Source organism: Drosophila navojoa, chromosome 3 (genome assembly GCF_054131105.1).
Source record: "Drosophila navojoa isolate 15081-1374.11 chromosome 3, UAZ_NAV_1.0, whole genome shotgun sequence".
Taxonomy (NCBI): domain Eukaryota; kingdom Metazoa; phylum Arthropoda; class Insecta; order Diptera; family Drosophilidae; genus Drosophila; species Drosophila navojoa.
The window spans coordinates 25,911,210-25,928,470 of NC_142891.1; the positions used below are offsets into that span (position 1 = coordinate 25,911,210).

The following is a 17,261-nucleotide window of genomic DNA, read 5'->3' on the forward strand; positions in this document are numbered from 1 at the left end:
ATATATTTAATTACATAAATATTTGTAAAAACATTTAATTAAAAGAAAATATAAAGATATTTATTTATATATTTTAATATATTTAATTTTAATATATATATATTCTAAAATTTTTTTTTTCTTTTTTGGATATATACATTAGTTTAATTATACATTAATAAAAGAGTAAATATTTTTAAAATTAATTTTATAAATAATAATGGTAAAAAAAATAACATATTAAAAAGATAAAATAGGAAAATTAATAGTTTAGAAAAATACATACTATGTAAAGTTTTTCAAGACTAAGAAAAGCCTGCCTTTATATATAATGGAATACTTTGCATTCTTTATCTCTTTCACCTGTCCATCGGCAACACGTTTGAGTCCGCTTCAATTAGATGTCGACGCTGGGTTTGCTGAAATGCAAGCACGCTTTTATATTTGCTCCGAGATGCTTTTGTGTGCAAATGTTCAGGGCTTATGCAAAAGAAGTCTCCATTGTGCAGGTTAATTGAAGCGTTAGGCGCCACTCAAAGTCTGCGTCAAGGGCCACGTCCGTCCGTCTGTCGGAGTCAAGACGAGTTGAATTGAGTGTTTGAGTCTAAGAATTTCGATTTGCAATTGCCAGGCTAAGCCTAAGTCGACGCCAGTATAATTCAAGCCATATGTATTATGCTTAAAGAATCTGTCTGCACATGCTCACATAAACACACACACACATATATATATATATACACTCTCACCCGTTCTCTCTCTCCCTTTTGAGCTCACATATTTTGCCCAAAAAATTAGGCAACAAAAATTATGATTATGATGTGTTCATTGTTTTAATGCGTTCCCTTGCCAAAAGGCAATTTGCCAAATACGCATTGCGAACACAAATAGCAAGTGCCTACAAGCACACAACAATAAACACTCACACACACACACTCATACAATTACACACAGTGTGTGCGTTAAGTATTCAACTCAACTTCTCGAGTGCTTACAAATCGTCATTGGATGGGAACTAACTAAGAGAGGTTATCTCAACAACATCAACGATTATGTAACGCTTAAAAAAGAAAAACAATAACAAAATATATATGTATAAAATAAAAAATATATATAAAAAAAAAAATAATAATAAATATTTATTTTCTTCATTCTTATATTTTTTGTATTTTGTTTATTATTTTATTTATTATTTTTATTTAATAATTATTATTTTTTATTTATTACTGAATGCTTACATATTTTAATAATAATAGCATTCAATAAAAAAATATAAAAAATTAAACTTTTAAGATATATTTCAAAATAAGAATAATAATTTACCATTTTTTTCCAAATCAAATTAACTTTCTTTATGTGTTTTTGTCGCTTAGAAAATTTGTTTTAAATAATTTAATGTTATTAAAAAATGTCTTTAGAGTGAGGGCATTTAATTGGCGCTTAATTACAAAATTGAAAAACCCGTTATTTTCCGTTGGCTTTTGTCTTTTGGTGTAAGAATTTTGTTTACATTTCGAGCTGCTAATCACATGCAAATCCTTTTAAGTCGCAATGACTTTCTGACTCGGGCGCATAATAAGCTCATTTGTAATGGAAATAAGCCAGACGTGTATGGGTGAGTGTATGTGTGTGCCCTTCTTACTTTTTTTTTTTTGTTGTTTTTGTGTTTGTAGCTATCGCATTGCCAGGAGTTGGGCTACAGTTAACCTGCTTTTGTTTATGGCATATGAGTCTACGGTTTGCATGCGTGTGTGTGTGTTTGTGTGTGTGGCTGTGTGCGCATTAAAATATGAATCTAATGTTCATTTTATGCGCGTAATTTATGCTGCCAGGCAAAAGCGAGCATCATTTGTACCAGAGTGTTGACTTACTTAGAGACAGGCACTGTGCCCTAGCCGGTTTCATATGATGTGTGACTGAGTATGTGTGCGTGTGTACATATATGCTATGCTTTAAATAGGTATCCGAATTAAATAGGTAATGCTAATAAATATATTTTGAAATGCTGACATTTTTTAAACTGTTATAAAAATATTTATTAAAATATTTAAATTAAAAAATATAAAATAAAAATAAAAATATGTTAAAAATCATAGGTATATACAAAATAAATATAAATAAATGAATGAATAACAATAAATAAATTGAATTATTTTTTTTAATTTTTTTTTAAATAAATATATTATTTTATAATAAATATATTGCATAAAATTCAAAAAAAAAAAATAAATAAAAAGGTAATTGTGAATTTAAATATATTCAAGTACTTTTATCAATTCATTTTCATTGATTGATATGCATATTTAATTAAATGCTTACACATTTATAAAATCATAAATTTCTATACGAATAAAACTCTTAAATTGGCTTGGTTAACACTACAAAAATTAATAATCTTTGAATCTTAAGATTTTAATATTGAAATTAGATATATATGTATGCAACTCTAAGCAAAATGCTGTGTTAATAGTAAGTTTTAATGACTCGAGTAGGCTCAGCTTCACAAACTATTGAACACTTGTAACTCTAATACATAAACATTCATACAAAAACATAAATAGACTGAACAACAAATGTAACATAATTACACAAACTACAACTCAAAACACGAAACACGATACAAAAACAAAGAGAAACGACAACAAATACATATAAATACTCATCGATACATACAGATACATGTTCTTGTATATAGTTAGATACACATTGATACTTACAGATACATTTACATAGATACTCATCGATACATACACATACAAGAACATATATAGTTAGATACTCATCGATACATACAGATACAAGAAAATATATTTAATTACATATCCCTACAGATACATTTACATAGATACTCATAGATACTCATCGATACATATAGATACAAGAACATATACACAGATACCATGGCGATACGCGGTGATTTTAATGTACTCAAATTCAAAACCTACGAGGAATATCTTGGATCATTTACCAGGATGGATGAGTATCGATACTTGAGCAGTAAAAAGATGATAAATGCGCTAGTTAAGCTCGGCTATCGCACAAATACGACCATATATGAGGAGGCTGAATTCTATGAGCAACAGAAGAACTTACTCCTTCTGCTCAATCCAAAGTCGACAACAACAACATTGTTCAGCCATCACCTGAAGAGCACGGATCCAGCATTAGTTGCGTTGGCGATACGCGAGGAGCCCAATATGCAGAAAAAGTTATCGGTAAGCCCTTTTGGATTTCTGTTGAATTGATAAATATTAATTAAATTGATAATATTTCATATCTTCACGGCAGACCATTATATTACTGCAATTGCGGCAACGCAGCGGTTTCGATATATCCGGTTATATAGACTATGAAGATAGCCTGAGCGCCTGTGCTCAGCATAAGCTTGGCGCGCTCAACTGGAGGGGCATATTTGAGGGTCGGGTTATGCTGCGACCGAATCCAGGTCATTTAAGCTTCTATGACTGGCATAGCGGTAAAATAAGTATCAATCATAGCGGCAACTATGAGATCATCCATTACGGCACCTCGCTGATGTTCAAGCACAAGGGCGATCACAAGTTTGTTCCCGTTACCGTGGCGGACAACTTGTACAAGGAGAATGTGAAACGCTCACTCTATATGTCGCCCATATACGGCTGTGTCATACTCTACGATCATGTTGTTCGAAAGGCATCCTAAAAACTGTTTAAGAAATGGAAAGGCATTCGATTTCTAGGTCATTGCCGCAGGATTAATATTTTCATTGATTGGATTGGATTGGATTGAGAACAAGGATTTTTAGTCTCAACTTCAGGGAACTGAATCAAACGTGTGCAACATTTTATGATTTAAAATTATGAGCTGTATGATATAAGCATTAAAATCATCAAAATGTTGTCGGCACTAGAGAGCTAAAGTAATAAACAAAACAACACTTTACATTATAATACAATATTGAATGTTTATTTATTAAAACATATCTAACTAGGCTAGAATGAGAGTGTTCCCATTTTTTGACTTAAAGATCCGAGTTCAACATTTGAGCGTGGCTTACTGTTTGAGGGAAAGTCTTTCTATATAAGGAGCAGTAGCTACAGGGGGCAGTCGTAAGTGAAGTATGTGATAGTTAAGCTAAGCAATAACCATTTGGAGGAAATACTTTGAGGAAATGCTTTGAAGAAACACTCAGAAGAGCAACTTAGAAAAAATACTAGGAATACATCCTTAGAAGAAATACTTTTAGACAATGATTAACGAAATACTTAGATGAAATTCTTTCAGGAAATACTTTAAAAAGTACTTGGAAGATATACTTAAATGAAATATTTAAGGAAACCTACAACTGAAAACTGATTTCACAATGAAATAAAATAATTTAATAACCCGAAATAATGATAATGATACAATAAAATATATTCATCACAATGATAAAATAATAATAATAATAATAAGTAAAATTAATAAATAAATTTGTAATTATATTGTATGCAGTAGGCTAGATTTAACTTAAGGGAAATAAAATGAACCAATTTCAGTTCCACACTAACTACTGAACAGACACAGACACACAGACACAACACAACACAACACAAACACATAAAAAATACAGACAAAATACAGAAAAAAAATAACAAAAAACAAATGAATAAAATTAAATTAAATTAAAAAATACATAAAAACAAACACAATAAAAAAATAAAAAACATTTCTAAAGTAATCAAAAAAAAAAAAAAAAAAGGAAAGGATTCCATTAATAATAACCAAAAAATAATGCCGCCCACCGCTGATTATAGACTATTGAATTTCAGTACCTACGACGAATACCTGAATTCAAGTACGAGGAGTGACGCGAAAAAGTATTTGAGAAACGCTAAACTTATAAAGCAGGTGATTAGGCTCGGCTATCATACAAATGCCACAATTTACGAAGAAGACGAATTTTATGAGATGAAAAAAAAACTGCTTGATCAAATCAATCCGGTTTCGCAACACTTCGTTCTGTTTTCCTCCTATATGACAAGCAGGGATCCGGCAATTTGTGCGCTGGCGGAACGAGAGGCGAGTAATATGCAGAAGAAATTATCGGTAAAGATGATAAAAGCTGCATTTCTAATTATCATCCTAATAATATACTGCCAATCGGAATATTTTGTCAGACAATAATATTTCTACAGCTGCGACAGCGTACCGGCTTTGATATATCGGGCTACATAGACTATGAGGACAGCTTGCGGCTAAACAGCCTTCAAATGATTGGCTGCACCAACTGGCAGGCCGTGTTCGAGGGCCGCATTCTGTTGCGACCGAAACACTCCGACTTGAGCTTCTATGACTGGCACAGCGGCAGCGTCTTCTTCAATAACACCAGCAACTATGACGTCATGCACATGGGCATTTCGTTGCTATTCAAATACAAGGGCGACCTCAAATTCATTCCAGTCACTGTTGGAGACGGCGCCTTCAAGGAAAATGTGAAGCGCACAGAGATATTGTCGCCATTGTATGGAATGGTAGTGCTGTACGATCATATCGTTAGAAAGGCAACTTGAATAACCAGCAAGCTGTTTGATATAGTTGAATAAAATATATAGCGACTGTGATTCGGTCAAACTGGATTTTTTGTTTATTTTCTTTAATCAGAGTTGTTATTTGTGGATAAATTAGCATATATTACGGTAAAGCACTTCCACACTAGAGTAATACTGGTTAGGGGCACTGTGTTGGGTTCTTGTGAAGTAATACATCTTATATAATTTAGTGGCAATAAGTCTAAACTCTCTCTTGCCCGAATATGAACTGAGCCATATCAGTTCAACTGCCTGAATGCCTCCCTAGATTGTCGATAGTCTTGAAAAAAAAACATAAATAAATTACATTAAAAATCAATATATGGAGCTCAAAACCTGTTTACTCTCATAAGGATACGCACACATACAAATAAAGGAAATGTTGTAGTAAATGAAGTGTTCTGTCGTGTATACAAATAAAACTGTGTGCATGTATTAAAATATCATATACGAGCCATTAGCAGGCGAGCGTAGAAACCACGTTCGTTCAGAAGCTTTGCGCAATTCGGCCAAGAGCTCTTGTAGATTAGGGTCAGGGGGCCGCAGACATTATCCCGCGTGAATTCACACTTCTCGCACAGATTTGGCTGGAAACGCACCTCCGAGTAGGTGCCGCTGACCAGGGTGTAGGTGAGGCCCAGGGCGCCGCGACAGGTGCTCGGCGATTCGAGGCGGAGCTGGAAGAGCAGACTGCATGTGCAGCTCTGCTGATCGGCCGGCTCCTCGACGCCATCGGGCGTCTGCCACTTGAGCTGAATGGACCACCTCTGGCTGAAGGCAGCGAAGAAGCTGCAGATCTTGAAAGCGTTGCGCGGAAAGCCCTCCGTGTGTGGCAGCAGCTGCAGCAGCCGCACTGTGATATGCGGCAATTGCAGAAGCTTCATTATCTTGCCCAGCAAGCACTGCTTGGAGTCGCGCTCCGCTTGCAGCTGCTGCAGCTCCTCCAGCAGCTGCACTCCCCGCTTGCTCCGATACTCACACTCCTGCTCATGCTCGGCGGCAGCCGCGCCCAGCACGCCCTTCCACTTGCAGCCGATGCGCCGGTACTTGCACGCCACCAGCCGCAGAGGACAGTCCGTCTGGCAGTGCATGCGCAGGAAAGCGCGCTGCAAGCTGAAGCCACACGCCTCGCAGGCGACCAGCACCTCGGCCAGCCGACGCTCGCCATGCAGGTTGCGCTCGGCCTCGTGCCGATAGATGCGCACGTTGCACTGTGGACAGGTGCCCAGCTGCGCGCCCAGCATCTTGTCCAGCACGCGCATCTGATAGCAGCCCGCACAGATGATGTGCTCGTATTGGCATTGATAGAGCGTTGTGTAGGGCAGCGTCCTGCACACGATGCAGCGAAATTCATCCAGCTCGCTCGGATCGCCCTCGATGGAGCCGCTCGGATTGGGCACATTTGACATCTCGTCATCCGTATCGCAATAGTACGATATGGCCATGTTTCTATGTGGTATTTCGGATGGCGAAAGTGTGGGAATGCTGGCGATTGTCTCACTACTCTCGGCCCTCTGCTCGTTCTCAATGGACATCTTAGCGGATTGTTGCTGTATTTGAAATATTACGAATTATATACGCAGTTATGTGTGTATATATATTTTTTATATATACAAATATGTTAATATATGTGGAAAATATATATGTGAATTTTGCAATTGTAGTTAGGAAGTGTGGTGTACAGAATTTTCGGCGTGAGGAATCAAACTGACGCTTCAAAGCAGCGCCAGCTTTGATTTCAATAAAAGTCTACTATTGTAGAAGTGATAAGGCAAACAAGAGAAAAGATTAAATAGCTGAAAAAGAAAGTATATATATATAAACTACTTCTATTGAAAATCGCAAGCATCTAGAGGTAATGCAATTGAAGAAATCGAAGGAGTAACTATTCATAATTGAATTTATTCCCAAGCTCTGCTTATTTGAAGAAAGGAAACCTCATTTAAAGGAAACCTAAAGAAAAATAAAAGAGATATATGATATATTTATGCTTGAATTTCAATCAATTTTTACCACCTTTTGTGTTCCGAATGAAAACCACGTGCGAGCTTCTTTTGTAGTCGATAAATTTTAATTAAACGCTTTTTTAATTAGTTTTCACACTCAAGGGATCGAACCGAGTGTAAAAATAACAATGCCAGCGTATTAAATAACATTTGCCCGATGAAGCAGACAGAAGTAAAGGACAGCTGCCAGCCCAAGTTAATAAAAAAAAAACGAAAAAATGGAAAGCTCCCACAGCCGACTTAAAAAGGAAAAGAAGAAGACAAACTACACACATAGCTGGCAGCTGCTTTGGCTAAATAATAAACTGTCCTAAATCATTTCAACAAATGCCAGCCACGTGATTTCCGCCTGCTGCACGTGCCACAACGGGCTCCAAATGCTCCGCTCCTGCCTCGCCTCACAGCTGCCAAAGCAGAAATTATTGGCAACGCGCTTAAGCGCAATAAATATGGTTGATTGCTGGCAACGAGCCAAATAAAACAAAAAAAAAAAAAGAAAACAAAAACAAATCAAAACAAACAAAAGCAAATACAAATTTCAGTTTTTCTAGTGCATTTTCAACATTTTGCTGCGCACAAGTCCGCCGATGCATATCCAGCATATTCTGCTGCTCCTGCCGCCAATTTGTAATTCATTATTTGTAAATCGCTGCAAGCTGTTTACTCTGCAATTTTTAATAGACGCTCGCTCCGATCTGTAAAACGCACACAAAGCATCGCCAGCAAAACGGATAAACGAGAAAGAAAAACGATTTTCTTTCCTTTTGTTAGCCGAAGACCAATTTCAGTTTGCTCCCAGATGTACAAAATATTAGTAAACAATAACCCTGCACAATGAAATGGATAGTAGAATGGTTTTTCGAAGTTTAAAGAGATTTTAAATTTTATTTTACATCAAAATTAAATTTTACACACGATTTCGATAGTGAAAAGTCTATATTGAGAGTACTCAATTATTTTTTTCCAAACGTATTTGTTATATATAAAAAATAAATTAGTAAAGAAAGAGTGATAAAAATCATAATAAATTTATTAAACATATTTTCAAAAATATAATTTTTTTTTTTTTTTTTTTTGCAAATATTCTAAAAATATTTAATATTATTTATTCATATGTAGAAAAATGATTTAAAAAAAATAATAAAAGATAATTACTTCATTGGCATTTTTTTTTTCAATAAAAAAAAAAAATATTAAAAATAGTAATACAAAAATAATTATATTGAATTTTATTTTAATATTCTACTTTTTAAAATGGAAGAAAAATTAATATTAAAAGTTGTAATCGAAAACGTAATTGTATTAATTTGTATTCAAAAGAAGTTTATTTTTATAAAAATATTTTATTTATTTTCACTTTGACTTTTTTTTAATGCCACGTATATTATTCTTGTGTCCAAATTTAACCATTGTCCAAAGAGACAAATATTAAGAAGTCTTTCACCAAAAAACTGTATAAACTATATATAAGCTATTTATAAAAATATCTAAAGAAATGTAAAATATTGATCTAATTTAATTTTGCTCACATATTGCATATCGATCCCACTAACTCTGCAACGATTTCTCTATCTTTCAGAGATTTCATAGAAACCCGCCAAAATATATGTATATGGAGCAGAAAAGTACGGAAATGTGTAACTAAAAACTCTTTTGTGCACAATTCGATTATTTACGTTACATTTTTTCTAAGTATTATTTTTAATGGCATTTCCCTCTGGCCAAGGGGGGGGGGGTTAGCGTGTTTGGAGCTGGTGGCGAGGGAAACCAATTATCTGGTAGCATGGCATGGCATGGCATGCATTGAACCAGGGAGTGAGGCGGTGCGGTGCAGCGCAAAGCCAAGAGCTTAAGTATCTGGCAGCTGTGGAGGAGGCAAACAACAAACAAAGATCGAATTAATAGCCAACTAGCTTCGCTTCGTCTGCTGTCGGCCCGCAACAAATACAGCTGGCAGAACTTCGCTGGCACGGTGGACAAACATTTGTACAGTTTGGCGGCAGATGGGTTGGCGCAAGCATGGGAGGCACTATAAAAGCCAGTTGATGCGGCGACAGATCATCACAAACATTTCCGGTGTTCTAGCACAAGCATGTCAAACAAGTTCGCATTGATCTTTGCCCTGGCAGCCCTCTGCTGCCTGGCGGCCACAACTGAGGCAGCTGCTCAGCGACGCAACGGCCTGACACGCACGCCCATCGAACAGGCGGATGAGATCAAGTCGACCGATGTGGACAACCAAGAGGGGGACGAGCAGCAAATCGAAGAGGAGGCCGATCAGGAGGAGGATAGCGAAAAGGCGGGCTCAATCGCGGCGCAGTCCAACGAGCATCGCAGCGCCGCCGTCGACTCTAAGCCAAAGCAAACTGTTGCTCAGCCCAGCAACGAGGATGGCCGTGCCAGGCGTGTGATCCGCAGGCGAGGTGGCAACCGTCGCAACAGGAGCAACCGCCGTCGTCGTGGTGGTCGTCGTCGTCGTGCTGGCCGCAGAAACCGTGCTGGAGTCCGTCGCACCGTCAGAAGGCGCTCGGGCCCACTGAGGGGCTAAACAGCCAATTCCTCAATCACTCAATCAGACACGAAAACACACCGATGTACTTAGGACAATACAATGCACACACACACCCACACACACACGAGCACACGCGCATGATGAAGCACCGAACTGACTTTTGTGTTAACTTATTTAATTTCCCTTGCAAAAATAATAAAAAATATATTTTCACATTTTAACAAAAATCGAAATATTTGTATTAATTTATCTGAGGGAGAAATGGCTTAGCAAATAGTAATCCCTTTTCTCTCTAAATATATCAGGAATATTTCTCTCTTGAATTGTATTTAATACAGAGTTTTTCAAATGCGCTCATGAAGGACACTTAAAAGGCAAAATTATAAAGGGAAGATCGATTTATTCAATATATTTCCTGCAAATTTTCGAATAGAAATACCGTATAGAACTCTATAATTTGCATTATTCAAAGAGAATTCTAGGAGGATAATTTTATTGATTGAGATATAGAATATAAAAGACTTAAGAAAGAGAATATTTTTAATATATATTGTAGAGATTAAGCCCTATAGACTGCACTTTTGCATATAAACAGCGAATTATTTATAATTAATTATATTTATAATTTATTTATAATTATTTATATAAAAAAGGCTTCCTTTTTTACCATATATAAATTCATATTATTTAATATAAATTATATATATATGTATATGTGTAATTTAATATAAAGCTATGTTAATCTATTCGCATGATTACATATTGTACTAAAGCTCCAAACCAATTTATTTACAATCAAATATATATATTTTTTATACCCTGAACCCATTGAAAATGGGAAATCAGGGTATAATGGTTTTGTTAAAAGTATGTAACAGGCAGAAGGAGGCGTGGCAGACCCCACAAAGTATATATATTCTTGATCAGGACGACAAGCTGAGTCGATTTGGCCCTGTCCGTCTGTCTGTCCGTCCGTCCGTCCGTCCGTCCGTCCGTCCGTCCGTATGTATGAACGCGTCGATTTCAGAAGATATGAGAGCTAGAGACTTCAACTTTTTTTTAAAATGTCCGTATATATCACGCGCAGATCGAGTTTATCACTAAAAAGCGATAACTCATTCCGATATTTTTTTATCGATAAAAAGCCTTATCGAAGATCACTTAAATAATTATATCTCCTACATCTTTCAAGCTAGAGTCTCCAAATTTAAAATGTATATTAAGATGAATTTTATACAATTTCGGTTTTTGTTAAAATTTACCCCCCACACCTAAATCCACCCCTCACCCTCATCTTTGTAAAAGTCGTATATTAAATACTAGAGACTTGAGCTTCGGTATACACATACATTTTAACATTATGATTACGTTCTGAAAGTTTCATTACGATCGTACGTCTATAAATTAAATTATTCAACAAATAAGTTTTCATTATATTGCCAACACTGCAGCGCAACCCAAGCGCAATCGCCTGTATATGCGAGTGTGTGTATGCGTGTGTTTGTTTGTATGTGTGTGTGTGTGCGTGTATTTGTATGTATGCGTGTGTGTGTGCGTGTGTGTTTGCTAATTATTTTTGAAATATCAGTTGCTTGTAGGGTTCAGGGGATCTCGTAGTCGAGCAGTCTCGACTAGAGCTTTCTTACTTGTTTAACTTTAGCATTGTCTTCCAATGCTCCAACCTCAACTTTTGCATTTATTCAACACATTAACTGTGAGCTACATTGAAGCGCCGAAATGGACGAAAGTTTAAAGCGTCAGTTTAATACAGTGGCGCATGGCGAAAATTCTTTGGACTTTGGAGCGAAGTTTTGCAACAGAATGCGAAAAATGGCAGTGGCGTGAATGCCAGAGGCCTGCTACTCGTCAGCTACAGTTGAAGCAGGAGCCAGCTCTGGCTGTGCTCTTGGCCTGGCCAACAACCGAGGCGGGCGACGTGACATGTGACAAGAACTTGCCGCGGCTGCCTGCAACAGCAGATGCTGCTGCTGCTGCTGCTGCTGTTGCTGCTGGGCTACAAAAATGATGAATGTGCCAATGTTTCTGGCCTGCAGGATGAAAATCTCTTATACTCTGAATGCCTGACATTCTGCCCGTCTGTCCGTCTGTCCTGTCAGCGTTGTCTCAACTTATGCCGGCTACACTCGAGCAAAACTTCTTAGCCAGTGTGTAAACGCAGTTGGGCGCAACTTTCTGTGGCCGCCGTCAAGCTGCAGCAATTTCGGGTTTATTGGGCAACACTTGGTGCAACGCACAGAATCTTTGGCAAGTTTATCAACACTAAAGTTTTTGTAGTGTAACGCCTAACCAGAAATGGGGAAATGAGTAAAATGAGTTTATCTGGCCCGCATACGCATTAAACCTCAAATAGTTTGTGGGCGTTCTGGTGGGTGGGGCAGGAAATTAAATCCATGTGTTGAGCAGCAGGCAGGCAGGCAGGCAGGCATTCAGCTAGCTATGCAGCTGGGAGACATCAGAACAGAAACGATGCCGCCATGTGCACATTTTGGATGGGCAGCCAACCGCATTGATGAGCATTTGCCATTGTTATTGCCCTCGTCGAGTCGAAGTGACGGCGCTCAGTGTTGCTGCCAAAAATAATCACAATATTAATGAGAGTTCGCTGTTCGTTACTCGTGACTCGTGACTCGTGACTCGCTTGTAGCAGTGACAGTGCCTGCGCCTGTGACAAGGCCGCTTAATTAAGCGCACAATGTGCATTCGAGAAATTTTGTAATTTCCTATCCATCAGCTACACGTATGCTCTTATCGCTCATTTTGCTCTGATGAATAGACAAGAAGCGAGTGTGCGTGTGTGTATGTGTGCGAGTGCCTATGTATGCGTCTGTTTGAGAAACAATAAGCTCCCTTCAATGTTTGCCTTTTTGAGCAACAACAAAGCAGCTCCAGCTAAACAATTCAGATATGACAATAGGCAAATGAATTGAATACGTTTAGATAGACTCTGTAAACATATCGCTCTGCCTCTACCTCTGCCTCTACCTCTACCTCTACCTCTGCCTTCGTCCCGCCCCTTTTCATTTAACCAAAGAAAGCTGCATACAAATTCAATAGGAATTTCATTTTACTTCCACACAGCTCTCAACAGTGGCCCAATTTTCATGTTTACACAGAATTTAGTAATGTACCAATTTAATAGTATCTGGTGTAATAGAAAGTACCTTACATGCTACCTTCTGGCAGCTGTGTCAATTATTTGTTTCGGCTGATAAACAAAAAACATTGAGTTGTGTAAGGAATTCTTGGTTTCTGCATCGTAGGTGGGTAAAGTTGGGCTAAAAATATTATCAAAATAAATTTAAGAATTATATTAAAGATATAAATGATATATATAAATATATTAATTGTGATATAAATATTTTGCAAATTTGATTTTAAATTGTAATTGGTTTTTAAACATTTTGGAAAAACTAAAAAAAATAAATGAAAAAAAAAAATTAATACAGATTAAAATTTTATTAATGACATTTTACTTCATTATTTTGCTCTATTCAATTTATTCAAAGCAAATGTTTCAAAATACAAAATACAGATATATATTTGTTGATGAAGCAAAGAATTTAGGAATGTACAAATTTTTCTATCTTTTGGTAAAATTTTTATTTATTTATTTTTTTTTTTAACCTCAATCAATATTATATATAAATTAATTAGTTTTTAGCGCTAAGTGTAATCATCACTATGTTTACACTTTATCATACAGATAAATTGAGACAACACATTCAATTTAATTTTTAAAATCAAGTGTTAAATTTTAAAATTTAATTGTATTTTTTTTTTTCGATTTTAAAATGTAATTAGTTAAAAATTCTTTAGTGGTAAATTAAGTCAGTAAAACAAAACTTATTTTCTATATTCTACGAAATTCTCAAACCAAATTTTCAAAATTAAATTTGATCAAATAATTTTTGGTTTGCTTTTCGCTTGAATGGAAAAACTTTAACGTATGCATTCGTAAAGTCTGAAATTATTTGTCGCTCATGTCTGTAGAGCAGTTTCATAAATTGAAACAATAATTCGCAGTTACAGTTGGGCAACATTGGGGAACATTCGGCTGGACTTGCCACAATTTACATGCAGACCAAACAGCCTCACGGCATTGCCTTCGCAGCGGGCCCAACGAGCCAAACGAATATATTATAAATGAATGCTGCATATTTGTAGTTTTTTGCGCAAGTCTTTTCTCCCCTTAAATGTTTCTCCTCTGCCTTGGTGTTTTTTTTGGTACCCTGAACTGGCTGAAAATGCGAAATCAAGGTAGCGTGGTTTTGTTGAAGTGTATGTAACGCGAAAAGGAGGCGTGGCAGGCCAGTTAATACATAGACATTCTTCAAATTGCGCTAGAGAACTATATAAAGAATCTCAGCTCATGCGTCTGTATGTAGGGTATCTTCTAGTCGGGTGTATCCGAGTAGAGCACTGGGGCTCTTACGTGTTTTTTGTTGTTTCGCGAATGTTTCACAGCCGGCTGTGATTTTTGGGCCGACTCTTTTTTGTTTGTTGAGAGTCAGTGGGTGGGCGGGGGGCGGGGGGTGTACAAATATGCGCAAGGGTAAAGAAAGAAAATCACACGACGATTTTCAATTGAATGGCGGAAATGTAACGGAAATAAATTTACATAAATACAATATGGTGCGTGCTTGTTGGTGCCATTTTATTTGCACAATATATATTGTGCATGCACGCACAAGCATATTTGCACAGGGCTGAGTATTGATTTATACAAATATATATACGAGTATTTTTCACATTCTTTTTTTGTTTTTAGATATTCCGTTTGGCACAAAATCAAATTGAAGTCGCCAAATTTTGGATATGCCTCAAATGGATGGCTGTCTGGCTGTCCTGCATGGCACTACTTTAATGCCAAAAACATTTTTGCCATTTCGTGACCAAATTTCGAGCACTATCACGTGTGTTACACACGCACACTCGTTTACACACACCTGCCTATCCAGGCAGCCATAAGCTAAGGGTAAGAATATTTTTTTTCGCCTTTCGTCCTTCGTCTTTTGAGCATGCAGCATGCATTATTTGCATAAGATAAAGGATGAAAACAAAAAGGAAATGCTTAATTCAGCTTGAACGTCTGCTAGATGCTCTGTAGACCCACGCTATAGTAAATGAATAATATATTTGCATTAAAATAAAAGTATTCATCATATTAATGTTTGTTTTTAATTTAATATTTTTTATTAATTTATGTATTATTTTTCTAATTATTGCGATTGGAGTTTCAACGTATAACATGATCGTATAAGATTATAAAACCATATAATTCCGACAGTATCATGACACGATTTACGTTCTCACCATATTGGGCGGGCTTCGCACAGACCGGTATTAGCTTGTGGTCGCCTTTATGCTTGAATATTAGTGAATCTCTGCCCTTGATGGACTCGAAATTATCAGAGTTCGTTATATTAACGATGCCCTTGTGCCAATCGTAGTAGCTCAAATCGGTGGGCTTCGGCTTGAGCAGCTCACGGCCCTCGAACACGGCTCGCCAATTGGTATGATCGGGCTTCCGGAAGGTACAGTCGTGCAGACTTTTCTGATAGTCAATGTAGCCCGATATATCGAAGCCACTGCGCTGACGCACCTGCAGAAAGATGATGGTCTGGCCGAAGGCAAGCCGAGCGATGGACAAGTATATAATATATATTTTTATATCGGCTTACCGATAGCTGATTCAACAGATTTGGCTCTTCGCGGCGCATTAATGCTGCGAGTGCTGCATCTGTACCTTTGAAATAGTCGCTGTAGTGCACGCTCGATAGGACCTTCGGATTCATGAACTCCAGCATCTTGGCTCGAATCTTATTGAACTCAGCCTCCTCGTAGACACGGGCAGTGCTGCGATAGCCGAGCCGCACCAGCCTCCTGACTGGTGTCATGCTCGATAAGTATCGATAGTCTTCAGTTCGAATGAAGGAGGTCAGATAGCTTTCGTATGAATCGAACTGCAGCAGACGAAAGTCAGCGTTGCCCGCCATGATGGATGACTTTGTGTTGTCTTATTAATAATAATCTATGTTCAAGTATTTTAGATAAACGTATTATATATCTGTTTGTATATGTATTTATGTTAATATATATATAGAGTTTTGTGTTGTGTTTTTGTTTGGGTTGACTGGTTCTACAATCGTCTCTCCTGTGGCTTGTATACCTCATTTTGAATTGTGGCACAGGGCATGCTGGCTGCCTGCTTACAGGCAAAAATGTGAAAATGTATTTTCTATAAGAGCCAGGCAAAAACTCACGACGATGAGAACGATGCTGATAAAGACAACACACACTGAAGAGACAAGGAACGTGGCCGCCTGTCGCCATTTTGTTGCATTTGCGACTTATATGCATACACAGAGAGAGAGAGAGAGAGAGAGAGAGAGAGAGAGAGAGAGTGAGAGAGGGAGAGCGAAGGAGACACACTCGTCTGCATGCATGCACGCTTACATGTGTATGTGGGTGGGTCCCAAACTCAAACGTGCAGTAAAAATTACATTTTCCTTGCACGAACATTTGCCACAACCAACAGCACGAAAATGCACAAAGATTTTCTTGTTCTTGCGCACTTTTTCTCTTGTTCTTTCTTTCTTGTTCTGTTCTTTTTTTTTTAGGGTAGATCGTACTTTTGTTTTTACTCGAACGATGGCAGAAAACGTTTTCCATTGGCAGCAACATTGGTGGTCTGACGATATAGTGAACATTGGTCAAGGCTTTATGAAAATGGAAACTCACAGTCAAGGAGAGGAGAGTTTAGAATTGGCTTTCAATAATATAATAGATATGAATTATATAATAATAATTATATTCAATAATATAATATAATAAGAATTATTTTGATTTTTTTTTAACATTATTATTGTTAATTTTTTAACATTTATTTAACTTACAAAATCATATCATTAAAAAAATAAATTAGTATACAAATTATTTAATAAAAACAAATTTATATATAAATTGATGAATAAATATAAAATATAATGTAACTTATTTTTGTTTTGAAAGATATTTAAAAATGATTACTTAATATGTAAAAAAAAAATGTAATGATAAAATTAAATTTTTTTTTTTAATAATCGTGATTTATTGTGCCAACATGTAAATCTTGTAAAAAATATACAACAAATCAAAGTATTGCAAGCCTAGAAAAGCGATATCAAATTGAAATATCTAAAAACATGCTTTAGATAT

General features: G+C 36.7%; 5 protein-coding genes and 1 long non-coding RNA gene across 6 annotated transcripts; 4 read left to right on the forward strand and 2 right to left on the reverse strand.

Moving 5' to 3' along the window:
- The first annotated feature begins 2,554 nt into the window (after nt 1-2,554).
- On the forward strand, nt 2,555-3,854 carry LOC115563854 (cilia- and flagella-associated protein 299). The gene is made up of 2 exons (XM_030387502.2): nt 2,555-3,191; nt 3,265-3,854. The coding sequence occupies exons 1-2, from the start codon at nt 2,877-2,879 to the stop codon at nt 3,655-3,657; spliced, it is 708 nt and encodes a 235-aa protein (XP_030243362.1). The 5' UTR covers nt 2,555-2,876; the 3' UTR covers nt 3,658-3,854.
- Nucleotides 3,855-4,693: 839 nt separating this feature from the next.
- Nucleotides 4,694-5,568, forward strand: LOC115563853 (cilia- and flagella-associated protein 299). Its single transcript, XM_030387501.2, has 2 exons — nt 4,694-5,043; nt 5,115-5,568. The coding sequence occupies exons 1-2, from the start codon at nt 4,729-4,731 to the stop codon at nt 5,505-5,507; spliced, it is 708 nt and encodes a 235-aa protein (XP_030243361.1). The 5' UTR covers nt 4,694-4,728; the 3' UTR covers nt 5,508-5,568.
- A 400-nt stretch (nt 5,569-5,968) lies between these two features.
- On the reverse strand, nt 5,969-7,060 carry LOC115563855 (zinc finger TRAF-type-containing protein 1 homolog). The gene has a single exon (XM_030387503.1). It carries the CDS (start codon nt 7,058-7,060, stop codon nt 5,969-5,971), a length of 1,092 nt encoding a protein of 363 aa, XP_030243363.1.
- Nucleotides 7,061-9,575: 2,515 nt separating this feature from the next.
- On the forward strand, nt 9,576-10,270 carry nur (nemuri). The gene has a single exon (XM_030387506.2). It carries the CDS (start codon nt 9,624-9,626, stop codon nt 10,077-10,079), a length of 456 nt encoding a protein of 151 aa, XP_030243366.1. The 5' UTR covers nt 9,576-9,623; the 3' UTR covers nt 10,080-10,270.
- A 4,223-nt stretch (nt 10,271-14,493) lies between these two features.
- Nucleotides 14,494-16,843, forward strand: LOC149091937 (uncharacterized). Its single transcript, XR_016196393.1, has 3 exons — nt 14,494-14,696; nt 14,833-15,039; nt 16,690-16,843. It is a non-coding gene; the product is annotated as an uncharacterized LOC149091937 (long non-coding RNA).
- Nucleotides 15,229-16,217, reverse strand: LOC115563862 (cilia- and flagella-associated protein 299). Its single transcript, XM_030387507.2, has 2 exons — nt 15,746-16,217; nt 15,229-15,684 (listed from the first exon to the last, which is right to left on the reverse strand). The coding sequence occupies exons 1-2, from the start codon at nt 16,058-16,060 to the stop codon at nt 15,301-15,303; spliced, it is 699 nt and encodes a 232-aa protein (XP_030243367.1). The 5' UTR covers nt 16,061-16,217; the 3' UTR covers nt 15,229-15,300.
- Nucleotides 16,844-17,261: the final 418 nt, after the last annotated feature.